The sequence below is a fragment of the Pseudoliparis swirei genome, chromosome 3, assembly GCF_029220125.1.
Source record: "Pseudoliparis swirei isolate HS2019 ecotype Mariana Trench chromosome 3, NWPU_hadal_v1, whole genome shotgun sequence".
Taxonomy (NCBI): Eukaryota; Metazoa; Chordata; class Actinopteri; order Perciformes; family Liparidae; genus Pseudoliparis; species Pseudoliparis swirei.
In genome coordinates, this window is record NC_079390.1 from 14,745,680 (window position 1) to 14,761,705 (window position 16,026).

General features: G+C 45.2%; 2 protein-coding genes across 3 annotated transcripts; one reads left to right on the forward strand and one right to left on the reverse strand.

Moving 5' to 3' along the window:
* Window positions 1-86: 86 nt before the first annotated feature.
* On the reverse strand, window positions 87-13,417 carry LOC130211565 (C2 domain-containing protein 2). Of its 2 annotated transcripts, XM_056442394.1 has the most exons (14): window positions 13,121-13,417; window positions 12,617-12,715; window positions 11,286-11,405; window positions 8,430-8,531; window positions 7,948-8,064; window positions 7,092-7,200; window positions 5,505-5,613; window positions 5,315-5,379; window positions 5,108-5,223; window positions 4,815-4,983; window positions 3,784-4,025; window positions 2,986-3,253; window positions 2,719-2,755; window positions 1,709-1,875 (listed from the first exon to the last, which is right to left on the reverse strand). In XM_056442394.1, the coding sequence occupies exons 1-14, from the start codon at window positions 13,400-13,402 to the stop codon at window positions 1,791-1,793; spliced, it is 1,920 nt and encodes a 639-aa protein (XP_056298369.1). In that variant the 5' UTR covers window positions 13,403-13,417; the 3' UTR covers window positions 1,709-1,790. The 2 variants fall into 2 exon arrangements, with proteins under 2 accessions (XP_056298361.1, XP_056298369.1); XM_056442386.1 differs by lacking the exon at window positions 2,719-2,755 and having other exon boundaries at window positions 87-1,875.
* Window positions 13,418-14,508: 1,091 nt separating this feature from the next.
* atg101 (autophagy related 101) lies at window positions 14,509-15,663 on the forward strand. The gene is made up of 2 exons (XM_056442408.1): window positions 14,509-14,760; window positions 14,847-15,663. The coding sequence occupies exons 1-2, from the start codon at window positions 14,509-14,511 to the stop codon at window positions 15,240-15,242; spliced, it is 648 nt and encodes a 215-aa protein (XP_056298383.1). The 3' UTR covers window positions 15,243-15,663.
* Window positions 15,664-16,026: the final 363 nt, after the last annotated feature.

The following is a 16,026-nucleotide window of genomic DNA, read 5'->3' on the forward strand; positions in this document are numbered from 1 at the left end:
TGCAAACACAATAACCTCCTCTGTAAAGAGAAGTGCAACGACTCGTCAACGTGGAGTCACAGGAGAATCCAGAGTGGCACCACATACTCAGTTATTCAATCAATATTTATTGCTCAGAATAAAATAACTCGACAGGTATATTAGTTACAATCCCTGCAGGGGAAATGACTGACGTCCTGCCAGTCAGCTCCTGTGCAGAGCAGATGCCCATGAAAATAAAAACCCTATCATGAAGTTATTAACCACAAGCAGCCCTTCTGCTCACTGAATGCATGACAGCGGCCAAAGCTTACAGGCTGCTAGAAGTTCTGAAGCTGAGCTTGATTAAAATAACCCTCTCTCCTCTCAGTTAAAATGTGATTCTGTCTGAAAGATCTTTTCAGTATAAATCTGGGCTTTTATATGTTTTAGAACATACTGCAGGATGGTGAGAAGAGAGGACTCCCAGTTTGTGCAAGTACTTCAAATGACACTTGTTGACAACTGTTGTTTTTTCAGCCCTCAGGAACCAAAAGGACAAGTCGACTCAGCTGTGACGTGATCCTGACTAATTGTAAGGCAATATGTTTGTCCGTCTCATGCCTTCTCGGAGTAGATTATTGACAGTATTTAACGCGTTGTACAGAAAATGTATTCAACAAGCTGCTCGTAAAAAAAAAAAAAACTACAATCATTAGCTGGATGAAAAAGAAACAAGAGCAGCCAAACTATTTGGTTGCTCCCAAAAGGTGTTTGTTCACGTGTTCTCTTGTTCATGTGTTCAAAGCTACCTCTTTTAAAAACAACAACAAATCCGATAAAAGATTGGAGGACTTCATTCCGGATGGATTTTCCTTAGTACGTTATGCTGCGAGTACGGCCGAGTGCAACGTCACAGTCCCTGGATTAAAGGTTCTTCCGGGTTCCCTTTAGACACATTAACAACCCTGCTGATGACAGTAGTGTACAGGTGGACTCTTTTAGGAAGACAAAGAAAGTTGCATATCATTTGAAAATGCTCTCATGGAGCTAAAGTTCCATGTAAACCACAGTTTCACTGCTTCTTTTTCCAATATAAATACCACATTTGATCGTATTAGTGTAAAAGAGTAGTCGCGTTACCATCTGGCTTTGTGAATGTGATACAAGAGCAGCTCCCGTCATTGCACTTTAAATAAAAGATACTCCAATTGTGCAAATCATACAAACGCCGCTCATCTTTGGTCCTGTTGGTCCACCTTTGGAAGCGTTCGGATTACAGCAGGGAGTTTACCTTCGCCCTCAGTGTCAGTGAGGTAAAGAGTGACAGGCCACGTCTGTCCGTCTGCCGGTAAAAAAAGGCCACAAAAGCGCTTCAAAGAGTTAAAAAAATGTTGCATACAATTTGAATTAAAGAAACATGCAAAACAATATCCTCTGAAATGCCGTTAAACTAAGCCAGGAGAACTTTACGCTTGCTTTCGGTGGAATATCTGCCTCTGGAACAGGAAGCAGGAAACAGCAGTTTAAAAGAGGATATTCCCCCCCCCCCACACCCATCTGCACAGCTTTCCCAACACGGGAGGCGGCTGCATGCTGGGCGTTCGGGGGAGTTGCTGAGCCAGGAAGTACGCCAGTGCAAGATTGAGGTGGAGGCGGTGATGGTAGTAGTTGTTCGGCGGAGGGCCTGAAGGGGTCACGCAAGTGGCTCCCCCGTGGAGGTAGCGCCGTTGGCTTTGCCCTTGTTCTTACTCCTGCGGCTGAGCATGCGGCTGAGCGTGGCCGTCCGGCTGGCCTGCTCCACCGCGCCCGGAGACTCCAGGTACACCAGGTCATTGTGCGACTGGCTCATGCCCGGCTCCTTGCGCTGGTGACGGCGCCGGAAGAAGAGCTTGGCGCTCTTCTGAAGGAAGCTGCCTGGAGCGGGGGAGGGCAGAAGACAGGGAATATGAACGGTGACGCCTCGGGACATCAAGACAACGAGGAAAGGGAAATAATCAAACTCTGGGCACGGACAACATTCAAGTGGCAGCGATTTGAAGACAGCAGAAGCAGCGGCAGCATTTGTGTTAGATGGAGATTGTGGATTATTGATGGTGATCAAATGTGGTTCGGATGGGACAGGTTGGAGTTCAGTACTCCTACAACTAGTTCCTCCTCTGGAGAAGAGCAGCTAACACACACTTCTTGCCCACAGTGAGGGTGGGAAAAGAAATGGACTCATGTAAGAATCCAGATTTCCGTCTAAGATTCTGAATCGATTCACAACTTCACAAAAGTGTTAATTTGTGCATGTTTAGCATGACTGTTACCTTTTGTCTTAGGGTTGCCTTTATGCGTTTACATTATTGCAATCAGTTGATTGAGTAAAGTTGTTTTCAAATACTCCGTAATATTTACACGCTACTCTGCTTTCATTGGCCGCCCTTTAAGCAGACTGAAGATCCTAAGTTGGGAATCAATTTTGAATCGAGAAACGATTATTCATTGAATCGTGAGATACCAAAAGACTCACAGGTACCAAAGGTCCTAATATGTGATACGTCATATTGCAAGTATATATTGTTAAGCCACACAACTTATTCACAACACTTATTCTAAATCTCTAAAAGCAACTATACAATCCGCTTTCATCTAATTGATTCTTCACGAACTGCAAATGAATTTGACATTGCAGAACAACTACATTATGCATCTACTGCAGCAGGAACACATACTAGAGCACCATGGGTACTACAAGGAGCTCATGAAACAACTTACTCATCCGGACATAACGTGTGCTTAGCACTGCCTTCCTCTAAGACAACAAATAAAATAAAGGTACAAGTTGAAACGTTCGGGAGGAAAGAGAGAAAGGGACAAAAAAAACAATAGACTTGATCTGTGAGAAGAGCAACCAAAAACAACCACATGGACATTCATTAAGTTGTGCCTTTAGGGTGATATATCTTATGGAACAATACGACTGAGGACCAGCTGTGCCAGCATGTCCACGGTTACTCGTGGCTTCAGGTCTGTGGCTCTCACCTCTTCTCTTCTTGCAGCTGGCCTCGGACATGCACATGGACAGCGAGCTGTTGTCCAGCCCCTCTCCGGTCTGGCTCTCCCAGTCCTCCGGGGGCCGGCCGATTCCACTGGGGACCGCATTAGGCTCGGACGTGTCTGGAGGGCTACTGGACCCGGTTGCGATCGCCGTGGTCACGTCCTGAGTGGCGCTGCTCTCTGACATGGACGCGTCCATCGCCGCGGCGTAGCCCGCCATCAGAGCGAGCTCGTCGTCCTGAGACAAGCGCGTCTGGGAAAATGGTGTGCATTGAAACGTTACAATCAGTGTTTGGGTGAAAAGAACATTTCCTTTGGGTTTTTGGACTTGCATGTGATAATACAAATCCTTCCTCTAGCATCATGTGTGACCAACTAGTTACATTAGCAGCTCGGAGGACCAGTGTTCACTTGTCTCTCCTGTATTTGTTACAATTCTACTCAGCATCAGCATGAAGTGCCACGCCTCAATGGACTCAGGATATTTGGACTAAGAACTACATGGGGTTCCCAGACCAATCAATGCAGCAGAACACGATGGCGTAACCACGTCCCCTACGGAGCCTCGGAACTTCACCTGCTGTTTTAAAGCTTATGGATAGGATAATGCTCCTAGCTCTTTACGGTTGGATTATTTCCTTAAGGATCCACTGATTGGAAACACAACAGCTAGCAAGTGTTGGTGTGAACTGTTTTTTTGATTTATTTCCCCGTTATTTAATAAGTGAAACAGTAATAAAGCACCAGTGGAGAGATCCTCTGGTGCTGAGAAGGTATCCTTACTTTGGTGATGCCAGAGATGATGATTGTACTCTTCTTCACCGGGGACTTGAGCTTCTGCTTAGCGGACTGGTGGAGCTGTCTTATGGCGGCCTCGGCCACGGGGTCGGTGCCATTGAGCATCAGCAGCTCGGTGTCCGAGGAGGACAAGGCCTTGCTGACGGTGGCCCCCATCATAGACGCCTGCTCCGACACGCGGCGCTCCGACAGCTTAGACTTGGTGGCCACCGCTTTCTGGGCAGGATCTGATTTGGCACAAAGTTGGTTTCATGGACTGCTTCATGGGAACAATATAAATTGTTATGTTAAACTTACATTTTGTATTTGAGCTGTAAATATAATTAAGTTTTAGATTTGTCATACAGAAAACCTCTAATTACTCCTTTTTCAGTTGGCAATGTTTTGGTTTCCAAGGTGTTTGGTCTCCACGACGATCGACTGAGAGGCTGCACTGGGGCTCAATGTCAGCAACAATGGGAAGTATAATTTGAACATTGGCATCCACAGAGCAACACTGCTGGCTTGTGTTTATTAATACGTTGTGGCTTTCTTTCAGAGGTTATTTGCAATTATTGCAGAATATAAAATAGTTTTGGGGGGAAATGTTGATGCAATTTGCAAGGATTCAACTGAAGCCATGAGAGTGATGATAAAACATTCTTGTAATCTCAATTCTTCTTGATTGATGATTTCATAGCAGGAGTCAAAAAGGGGCACTTGAGCCTCTTGTGGCTGGAATGAGTATTACAAAAATAAACACTTTAAAAAAAGTAAAGATCATTTTTAAAGTAATAAACACAGGAGAGAAAAACTATTTGTCAGAATTAGAAGATGGATCACAAGAAGAAGAAGAAGAAAACGTGTCACATTCCTCTGAAGGCTTCCGTAGCATTTGCATTTCAATAATACTTTGGATTAGATCGATATGAAGACAATTATCACAGCATCAACACGTATACCTCGATGATCCTTCCTGCACTGTACATGTCATCGGTGTCAGTGCTGTGTGGTCTTGCAGTTTGTGGTGCTTGTACCTAAGTTGAGTCCAAGAAGGGGGGGGCGGCCCGGCTTGCTCTTCACGGCGGTGATGGTGGTGACCACCGTGCCACAGGGCATGACTGTACGGTCCATCTCCACCCTCTTATTGGAGGCTGGGGTGGGAGGGTGCCACAACCTCACCTCACTGGGCTCCAGATAGGTAAACTAAAGGATTCAATCACCCCCCGACCACAGTTAAGACCTCAGATAGGTTCAAAGAGCTCATGTGCATGTGTTGATATTAAACACGTGTGATTATATCCCAATGGTAGCTGGGATGTGATCTTACATCAGTAGTTAGTGATCCAGTCACTACGTCTTTAGTCATGAGAGCAAACGTTTGCTGTCCTTTGGGCTGCTTCTTGACGAGGTCAAAAGGCACAGACACCTCGCCGAGTAATGAGCCTGAAAAAGGGAAATGCGCCTACTTTAGTCTGGCGGGTCAAAAACAGCAATGAATGAAACACTAAATGCCGCCAGTGGTATTTGTCCTTACTCTCTTGAGGTTGTCCATCATTTATTAACTGAATTTTGAGCGCTTTTGATCGTCCGTTCAATTCACTGGCGAGATAGCAAAAATAAAAGAATTAGGGAGGGACAAAGAATGCATTACAGATGTTGGTGGAATACAGAGAAGAAATAAATAAATACAAAAAAACAAATATAAAAAGAAAAGATAATCTTACAAGATGAACGGCTGGTCCCAGGCAGGATTGTTTGTGTTCTTCAGAACGGTGGTGTTCAGCCTCTGTGGAGGATCGTCGAGCTGCATCACACACAGGGGATTCGTGCTGCCTACAAACACAGCAGGACACAGTCAACGTCACAACAAACAAAACACTGTGGGATCCAAGATGCAGCTACAAATTCATTCAACGGCTTTTCACAGCTCATCACATAAAATGTGCTGCTGCAATAAAACATTTCGGACACTTCTTCCGCTTCACCTTAGTGGACTAATGAGAGGTTGGCGCAAGTTGTATGTATATATATTTATGATGAATTATGTATAGTTTAGAGGAGACTCAAAGTACTGACAGAGCTCTTCTTCAGCACAAACTTAATACTATGGAGCCCTTCAAAACGGAACCATTAGCCACGTTGGGTTCAAACGCAGTGAGAGCGCTGTGTCTTGACGAATAGAACATCATCTTCAGCTCTGGATCGGCCTTCTGGGGCAAGTCCGCAGGAAGTCTCACAAGAGAGGCTAAGTATAACTGCTCTTCACGCAACAGATAATGAGGCGTTGAACGCTGTGTCACGTCCCTGCTGTGCATCATCAAGAGTTGGGGCAGAATGAGGAGGACGTCTGGAGTCCTGAAAACCGCTGACTCACAGTTAGAGAGTGACACAATCATTTGAACAGTCTTTTGTAACTAAGGACATCTTGTCCTCTGTCGTCATGGCTGACAGCACCTTGTTTTCACCCTAATCATAATTCTTGTGCAGATCCGTGCCAACACACGGGGTGAAGGGACAATAGTGCGAGTGCATTGTTATTATCATTATTGTTATTATTAACCTGCAACATTGTTTAGCTTTAAGAAGCAGATTACCACCTTTGACAGCCAACATTATCTGGAGAGCCTCTGTGCCACAAGTTGGCAAAATAAACAAAAGCAAGGTAGAAACAGTCCTTTAAATATGATAAACTCTGTGTTGATTAGCTTTCACAGAATGTATGTTACGCCCAGATATTTTAAAACAGTTGAACCAAGACCTGAAATAAAATTACTGTACGAATTAGAAACAGGACTTAACCCAAACCCGATCAGACCTATGTTTTAAGAAATAGTGTCCCACCAAAGTGATCAAATAAGTGAAGCTGGGAAACGTCCCACCAGTGTAACAGTTACATGGAACACACAAACAGAACCAGCCGGGTATTAAAGAGACGCTTTAATTTGGAGTGTTTTGGTGCGAGTTGCAGAGAAGTAGAGGCATCGGCCGTAGAGACGTCTGCATGCATCTCTACTCCACACGGCTAGCTCATCTAGCCGTGTGGAGTAGAGAGATTAAGAGAGACAGAGAGAGAGAGAGAGAGAGAGAGAGAGAGAGAGATAGAGAGACAGAGACAGAGAGAGAGTATTAGCTCAGCTAAAGTTAGCGCTCACAGGAGGACGCCGGTATTGTTTACATCCCGCTCTGTCACGAGTGTAAAAGGATTATAATAAACCAGCAACATCACGGTGATGCAGACAGATGCTGCTTTATGCGCTCAGGACAGAATAAGGACACTAGCGGTTTAATTTCTAAGAACAAGAGCGTCCAACCTGCAGCACCCTCCTCCTGGTTCAGTGTCACTCGGATGTTCTTCACCAGCAGCTTCCAGTCGTGGGCGCGGGGGGGTTTGGGGGGTGAAAGCAAGTTGTTGCATGCTTCCTATTGGGAGAAACCACCATCGGGGAACAACTTAACAACGTTGATGTACTGGGTGTTATGTTAACAGCACCCATGTCAGCAAAATACCCCCTTCCCAGCTTGATTAAATAGAAGCGGCACGATGCCATTCACGGGTCAAATTGCATCATTAACCTCAGCGGCGATCTACAGTACGCTTATCGAAAATGTGACAAGATTAAACAAAAGATATGTATAGGTGAATACAACTTCTGAGCATCCTAAGCATGTGAATGTACAACATATTTAGAATATTCTGTGCACAGCAGGAAAACAACCGAGCATTACGACCACAGAGCATTTGCTGCAGAAGTCTTTGTTTTAACCCAGAAAGAACAAACAATCAGACTGTATACATGTTTCTAACCCCATACCTCTTTTTTAAGGGGTATGGGTGGAGGACAGGGTATATTTAGGGGGAGATAGCAGGTCAGCAGCTCCATTTGTCACCATGTGTGACACGGAATGTATGTTACGTGATCATATCAGGAACACGGGACATGACATCATGCGATTGCTGGGCAAAGGGCACATCGGTAAAAACCTTTGCGTAAATGCGTGTCAGCACAATAAACTCATTTTACGAAGTTTGTGCAGGCGTTAATTATTCATACAGCGACCACGATCACATGCTCCAATCGTGAATCTTTGACATTTTTGCGGAGACACAGTGGCTCAGTAGGTTTTAAATGAACTTGTCCGCTCAACATGTCAGCAAACCACGCTCACCTTGACCTGTGAAGCCTGAGCGGGCCTGCAGCTCAGCAACACAGAGGGGCGCGTCGCACACAGCAGCTGCGTCAACTGCTCCTTTACAGCTGCCACACTGGAGGTGTTGCCGTTGTTCTGACACACAGAGATAGCGAGACAGAGAAAGAGAGAGAGAGACAGAGACGATGAAGATATCAGACATATCCCACATATTAAACGCATATCGACGGTATTAAACCAAAAACTTAAACTCCTTTGTATAGATAACAAAATGAAAAACAATATGGACTTTTGACATTTCATATGATTTTCATTATTTTTTCTCAACTCCCTTAAATTTAATATATAATTAAAGAAATATTACCTGTCAGTTGAGAATTGTCTACTTCAACAGTCAAAGTATTGTTGCATAACAGGGAAACGTCTCTCCCTAGGTTGGCGTGCCGGCCTTTATTGTGGCAGCACTCACGCAGACGACAGGAACAGCTCAGTCAAATTACCTGGGGGAAGGTCGGCTTCACTTGCAGCTCCCGTGGCTCCAATTGAGACACTCCCCAGCTCACCTTGACCACATCGGCAGCTTCTTGCATCTGCAGGTCAAGCTGAGGAACACAGATGAGAGAGAAAAGCGATGCCATGGGGATCAGAGGTCACACACTGTCGTATCTAGAGTAAGATTTCAATTTAAATGAGATAAAACTGCAATTTGGATTGGATTCAATCTATTGTCATTGCACAGAGTTCAGGTACGCAGGCAACGAAATGTATCCTCTGCATTTAACCCATGCTTAGTTATTAAGGAGCAGTGGGCTGCGGTGATGCGCCCGGGAAGCAACTGGGGGTTCAGTGTCTTGCTCAAGGACACTTCGACTTGCAACTAATGGGGAGAGCGGGGATCGAACCGACGACCTTGGGGTTGCAGGACGACCCGCTTACCCCACTGAGCTACAGCCGCCAATCTTGCAATTTGCAAGATTAATTGGGATTTTCTTGATCTCACGACACATTTAGAACGTATGAGTTTCAGTTTGCGGTTTTAAAGTGGCAAAGAAAAGTGTTAGCTTTAAGCTCGTTATAAAGGAACAGCTGTTTGTTTCATGTAATGTCTGTAGAATAATGACAACATCAGCGTCTAGATTGGTTCCCAATAGCCTCACTTTGACTTTGCGAGTGTGTGTAGCAACGGGTGAGCTCTCCTGGGAAAAGGAAGGAAGTGCATCAACCATTGCACGACCAAACAGGAAGAACATAGCGCTTCTGTTTTCCCAACTAGCTTTCGGTAGCTACCCCCAGTCGCCAAAGAGCATCAGTGGAAGTTCTTTGTAGTTACTATCCCCAGTAGCAGATGGAGGAACAACCAAAGTAACGGTGGAGACACGAGGCAGTGTGTCCTGTGCAGTGTGCAATTATTTTCCAGAAAAAGCAGCTTGCAATAAGAACCAAAATAAAGTCGTAAAAAGGCTTAGGAAAACCAAAAAGTATTTTTATCTTTGCGAGAGCAACAATACTTTAATTGTTAACGCTGTTCTGTACTCCATCGACTATAATAATATTGCTCGGTTGCTGTGGCTATGTTATTATTATTCTGTCATCTATTCGACAGCTGCCATCTCCAGATGGGAGTCATTGGATACCATTAAATACATAAACTTTTGGTTGATATATATATTTTCCTTATCAAGTCCTATTCTCAATCAGATATAATGAAACCTTCAAAATCGCTAATTTACTATTTCAATTTTAAAAACAATGCTGATGCCGTGGCCAACCACGTGCTCTCTACAGCAGACAAGAAGCAGCACCTCTGTAGCCAGGCAAACAGGAAACGGTTCACATCAACACTTTGCTCACATGGTGAAAGTGAAAGAAACAGAAGAATAAGAAGAGCATAAAAGAGAGAGAAAGACAGAGAAGACAGACTGGGCCATCCTGTCCCAGCATGCCTGGATTCCAGTGGAAGACTGAACAACCGCCTCTGTGGTGCCGAACAAAGGCCTCATGATCAGATAACAATGAGAATGCTTTGATGGATCCAGCAGAATAATATCACAGGCTGCATTGACACGACCCGGATCAGTTCATGCAAACGGCTTTGTGTGGAAGGCTACGTTGGCATAACAACAACAACAACTCAAACCACATGAGCTGAAGAACGCAAATACTTGGCAGAGAAGCTGCTTATTAAAATGATAAAATATAACCATTAAGATGATTTAATATCTCCCCGAGGGGTAACGTGCCTGTTGTGATGTCATAAAACAGACATGTAAATGTTGGGGGCAGCACTTGTCAAATGTGTCTCACCCCTCATCACACAGTGGTGTGTTGAAAGACTCAGCAGCACAACCACAGTACACTGGGGGGGGGGGGGGTTATTGTGTCTATGTACAGCAAATGCCCCGGGGCTTCTGGTCCACACCCCGGCCCTCATAACAGGACGAGCCAGGACCATTCTAGCATGGCACCCTGGGCCAACAGCTAACAAACTGTTTCAGTGGATGGAGACATTTGAAAAGGGCTCCCAGACTATTCCAGACTAAGCTGAAACAGTTAGTGTAAAGGATACGAGAGGCTTCCTTCATGTTCCTGCCACAACTGATCCACAATCAAAACAAAACTGCCGGCCTCTAATCCCGACTCCGCCTTTCGAGGCTCTCGCTTGCTCAGGTTGTATTTATGGCACAAAGAGTCCAGCTGGAGAGACACGCCCCTTATTGGTTTAAATAAATAGCCTTAATACACTAGGGTTGGCTTACATAGTAGCCTGCATCCATAGATTCCATGCTGAAGATTTAACACTGAAACTAGGAGCAGGATGAAAGCTTACCACGACTTAATGAACACGAGCCGCGAAAAATCTACTTTGAGTCGCTTCATTTTAGTACTGTAACATTTTACGGAGACAAAGAGTCCAGTCAGGTTTGAGCTTGATCAATAAAGAAATAAAGAAAGAAAATAGTTGCAATCTCCAGGAAAGAACATGGCAGTAATTTGAGTCAAACCTTGATCAATTCTGTACAGGCCCTCTGACAAATATGAATGTTGACAAAGTGGGCCAGCCGCACTGGAAACAGGGCCCGACAGTGATTTTAATGAGGTCCTCGAGCACAGAAAGATATCACAACCATTTCATCTGAGACTCCTGTCAGCAGTGAGCCAGTGCTGGGCGACACATACTCAGTAGAATCTCCCACTAATCTAAAACCCAGTGACTTCCAAAGGATGTAACTCTGTGTTCAGACAGTGCTAAAAGATGTGCACATATGAAACAATCATTTAAACAAGATGAGTATTGCTTACTTTGACGATACTCGCAGCATTAATAGATGCCTAGGGACAGGCTGAAGAGCACTTACCTGCAGCTCCACCGGAGCTATACAGACGGTGTATTTACAAGGGTCCGCTGTAGCCGTGGCTGCCGATGATGCACCAAGGGAGAACTGAAGCCGCTCCCCGACCACACTGCAGCGGGCGGTCTGTTGGGAGGAAAAATGTAGGTGTTAGCGCAATGTAAATATCCTGAGACCGCCGTAGCTGAAGCCGTGACTGCATTTGCATGTTACACACGTGTAGTTATACCGTGAGAAGCAAAGCAAACAGGGAGGGACACTAAACTGAGAGGTGATGTGCGTCTGTCTTAGACTTTAGCGTAAACTGATCCAGAGACAGAACATCTGCCTTGGATGGAGTTCATGGCGAATTGTAAAAAAGGGAAGAACATCTGTAAATGCTTTCAATTCATTTTCACTGCAAGGGAATGCATCTGGAACGGAGCTAATTACCACAGAATCACAAGTGTCCTCTGACTTGAGACAATGAATAGATATTCATTGCATTCATTTTGATTTCAGAATAGAGGATGGGCGTGTTTGTGTCCTGTTGGGTATTAGATCACCGTGAGGGGAAACCGAAGCACTGTGCATTCCTGTGTCCCTGCTCCTCCGCCGTGCTGAGATTGACAGCCATGTAAGCTTCTTAGAGGTCTATAGCGCACACTCACATACAGTGTGTGGGCAGAAAAGCCTCAGATCATTAAACTCGCCGCATTCAACAACAGAGCACCTGGTATTTTGCTGCACATCATGATCGTCACAAAGAAAAGTGCAGAGTTTGCATCGGGAGTAGTGCAAAGCCAAGCGGGCCAGCAACACACTGAGCAATTTGTACCCATTTGACCTCTCTCAACCTCTGACACATGTTTTGCTGTACACACATCTGTCTGATAATAAAAAAGGTTGCATCATACCAGCCTCTTTTAAGCAAGAAGTGTTTGTTTAAAGAGGCTGTAGACATGAGAATAATCACGGAGCACATTAATTTGTCAAATCTGGGACAGGTCTGTACAAAAGTTGGCCAGGTGATGATGACTCAGTGCTTGTCCACTGCAGGCTGAGATACAGCACTGGTCAAAGTGCAGCTCCCTTTCCACTGAATAAGAGAAGGGGAGAGTCCTTTGGATCTTTTATCAATCAAGTACATATAGAAGTAATTAGACATCGATATGCGTCTGCTGCTATAACCCAAATGAATGCTGAAGCTGCCATGAAAAAATAAATATTATCTTGCCAGTGGTTGGGAGAAGGAAGAGGACATTTCATCTGCACCAAACGTAGGATATAATGATCCAGATATCTCCCAGAAAAAAAGCCACTGTCAGTATTACTAAAAGACTTTATAATCAGTGTACCTTGTATTTGGCAGACTTCTGAAAGCTGGACACGTGGCTGACCTTGAGCTCCGATGCCTCCAGATCATCATCCTCCTCAAATGTTAACAGAACCGGACTCTGATTTGGGTGAGAGAAGAGGACAGAAACATTAAATCGACAGCAAACATCTAGTATACAACTCCAGGAACAGGGAAATGAAGCTGTTGCCAATAAATGACTATATTGGCTGGAATGCATCACATTTTCATTGCATGTGTTGTGACTTGATAACACCTTGTAATAGAAAGAACACTCTAATGGATCGGGGTGGGGCATTAATGGAAGTTACACAACTCAGTGTGCATTAAAATAAGGAGTAAAGTGGCAGTGCTCGTGTCTTATGTCAAAATGATAGGGTGAGACTTGATGCAATTGAGCCTAAATGAGACGGGCTTTCTGAAGTTCATTTCTATGACCCTGTTCCTCGAGTCCCCCGCCTGCCACCGAGCAGGAGGGTCGTGGCTCGGCGGTCATGACACTTACCCCGCTCTTCCTCGACCGCTCATTCAAAGCACTGCACCAGGCTCCTCTCCACTGGCCCTTCCAGCTCTCCAGTGACAGCGCCCATGCCAGCAGCGCCGCGGCTTCCTCCTGCGCCGCATCGTCCCGGGCCGCTGGCCGCTCGCGTCCCCCGCCCCGTTGTTGGAAAGACTGCACGAAGTACAGGAGCAGGGTGACCAGCGACGCGAAGAACAGCGTGACCATGCATAGCCACTGCGGATCCTCCAAACCCAAATATGAACCGGAACTTTCAACGTCGGACATTCTTTGCGTATGAGAAAGGTGATCAGAGCTTAACACGCCTCCTCCGAGGAACACCCTGGCCACATCATAGACCGTATTTGATCAAGGAGAGGCGGAATCAAGGAAAGCGATCGCCCACAGTGGACAGCAGCACAGATCTCAAGCCCCAAAACAAATTGTGCTTATTGTGATCCATGTTGCAGTACTATATGGTAGCTCTAACAAGCGATAGAGTTAGATGTCACACACTACCCGAGCTGGTCATGTTGACCGAGAGCGATGTTACAGGAGCTAAAGGTCTCCGGCTTCAGATCAACTGCAGTGACGCGCACTCTCCTCGTCTCTTACTGAAAACGGTCATTAGCTTAGTGAGCTAATCTCCGCCACGGTTCGCTTAACTTGCTCTTCTTCATTCGCTACAGAGCCGCCAAAGTTTCCAAAATATGAATTATTTCCAAAGTCTGCGGTTTAGTTCCACAGAGCGACGACCGGACGTTGAACAAGAGTCCCGGGGAAACATCCTGGAAGCAAAGGGTGCATCTGTCGGCGCCGGACTCGCCTGGCGGCTCGAGCTGACTGTACAAAGTTGCGTTTCTGAAACGGATATGTGGCACAAACTGTAAGTCCCAGAATGCACCGCGACAGTTTGCGATAGTTTGTTGTTTTGTGGTAGTCTCGCGAAATTTAATTTATGACCCAAATTAGGATGTATCATATAATTATTGTTGCTATCGATTCTATTTGATTTTGTAAGTCCATTTAAATTAGAACCATTAGAAATACGAAGTTGAGGTAAAACACAATATAAATTTCACAAACTCTGAAAGTAGTTTACTGAACCTCGCGACTTGCCGTAGATTGTGCTGCTGTCATCGTCACCATATCTTCCTGTCCCGTTTGTAGGAAACACTTAATGCTTGCTAGCTTTTGTTTCAATGTTTACGTGCTCGGTTCGCGCACTTTACATCTGGAAGTACGTAGCGTTTCGGGAAAGTACTCTTGGTTTTTGTAATACACAGTAATAGGATGTGTGTGATAGGCCCCGCCCATCCGTAGAGGTAAACAAAGTACAGCTTCGTCACCTAACGTGATCGAGCTGTTACACAGCTAGCAACAATCCTTTCGCAATGAATTGCCGCTCCGAGGTTCTCGAAGTAACGGTGGAGGCGAGGCAGGTGGAAGAAGCGATGCTGGCTTTGCTGCACACCATTTTACTGCATCGCAGCTCCGGGAAATTTCACTACAAAAAGGAGGGCACCTACTCCATAGGTACGGTGGGCACACTTGACATCGACTGCGACTTCATCGATTTCACGTTCGTCAGGGTGTCCTCGGAGGAGCTGGACAGAGTGATCAGGAAAGCTGTGTCTGAATTCAAGGTAATTGGTGGTTTCGGACGTATGACTGTCTGTAATACCGCTGCAGGCCTATAATCTGACGAGTTTATTACACGCTTTGGTTCCAGGATGCGCTGAGCAGCGATGGCATGGGGCAAATCTCCCTGGAGTTTTACCAGAAGAAGAAGTCTCGCTGGCCCTTCTCCGACGAGTGCATTCCCTGGGAGGTGTGGAGCATCAAGGTCAACATGGTCAACCTGGCCAACGAGCAGGAGAGGCAGATCTGCAGGGAGAAAGTGGGCGAGAAGCTCGGCGAGAAGGTGATCAACGTTGTGGAGGTCATAAACCGCCACGAGTACCTGCCAAAGATGCCCACCCAGTCTGAAGTGGACAACGTGTTTGACACCAGCCTCAAGGATGTCCAGCCCTACCTTTACAAGATCACATACCAGATCACAGACTCTCTGGGCACCTCTGTGAGCACGACCATGAGAAGGCTGATCAAAGACACCCTGGCACTGTGAGGATGTGCTCCAAGACAGAAAGCAGAAAGATCTGGACGATTTTACCCATCACTGTATCTACAGTGATGCCTGACAAGTCTTTTTTTTTAAAGTTCATAAACACAATTCGACAGCTGTTCTGCTGCTACAACGAAGCAGTGTTTGTGTACGCGTCTAATCAGTAACTTAGTTTGGTGTCTCTGCTGTGGTTTCAGTATTGCTTGTACCTTTTAAGAATCTTCTATTATGTCATGTTGATTTAAGACATTTCATTTGCAAGCTCTCAAATTATCTTCACTTTTCACCGTCTTGGAATGTAACTTAAACACAGAAGCAAATAACATTATATATATCAGTTAAATTCTTTCATAAATTGTGTTGCAGATATTATCGATATTGTCGGTAAATGATTGTTAATCTTTAAAATAAATGTGTGATGTAACTGGCGTCTACAATCACAGCTCTTTCGAACTAACGATCAATTCTGTAAACCTATTGAGATCTTTTTCTTTTTCCTTTCATGAAAGAGTCGGCGAGCAGATTTCCTCATCTGTGAAAACTTCCTCTGTGCACACAGTTTCATGGAGAATTTGACCTTACACACGTAGGACAGGATTTCCAGTTGGCCATTTTTTCCAAATGAAAGCAAACGCCTCCTTAGTTCACTCCTGAGTTTTCCAGCCAGAAATTGTCACCGTGGCCCCGAGCTTGAAAAACATCCCCCTTGCGCCGGGTTGTCTGCCAACTGGATAATGCGTGTGTCCGTTTTCACAGACTTAGTTACAGAGGTGGACACGCTGTATTT

What these genes read in the sequence shown, in the direction of transcription:
- atg101 (XM_056442408.1), top strand. Translation starts at nt 14,509, where the DNA reads ATGAATTGCCGCTCCGAGGTTCTCGAAGTAACGGTGGAGGCGAGGCAG. An exon ending in AAGCTGTGTCTGAATTCAAG is followed by an intron (nt 14,761 to 14,846) that starts GTAATTGGTGGT and finishes CTTTGGTTCCAG; the next exon opens with GATGCGCTGAGCAGCGATGG.
- LOC130211565 (XM_056442386.1), bottom strand. Translation starts at nt 13,402, where the DNA reads ATGTCCGACGTTGAAAGTTCCGGTTCATATTTGGGTTTGGAGGATCCG. An exon ending in TGAAGCCGACCTTCCCCCAG is followed by an intron (nt 8,065 to 8,429) that starts GTAATTTGACTG and finishes TCTGTGTGTCAG; the next exon opens with AACAACGGCAACACCTCCAG. An exon ending in CAGCTGCAAGAAGAGAAGAG is followed by an intron (nt 1,876 to 2,985) that starts GTGAGAGCCACA and finishes CCCCCGCTCCAG; the next exon opens with GCAGCTTCCTTCAGAAGAGC.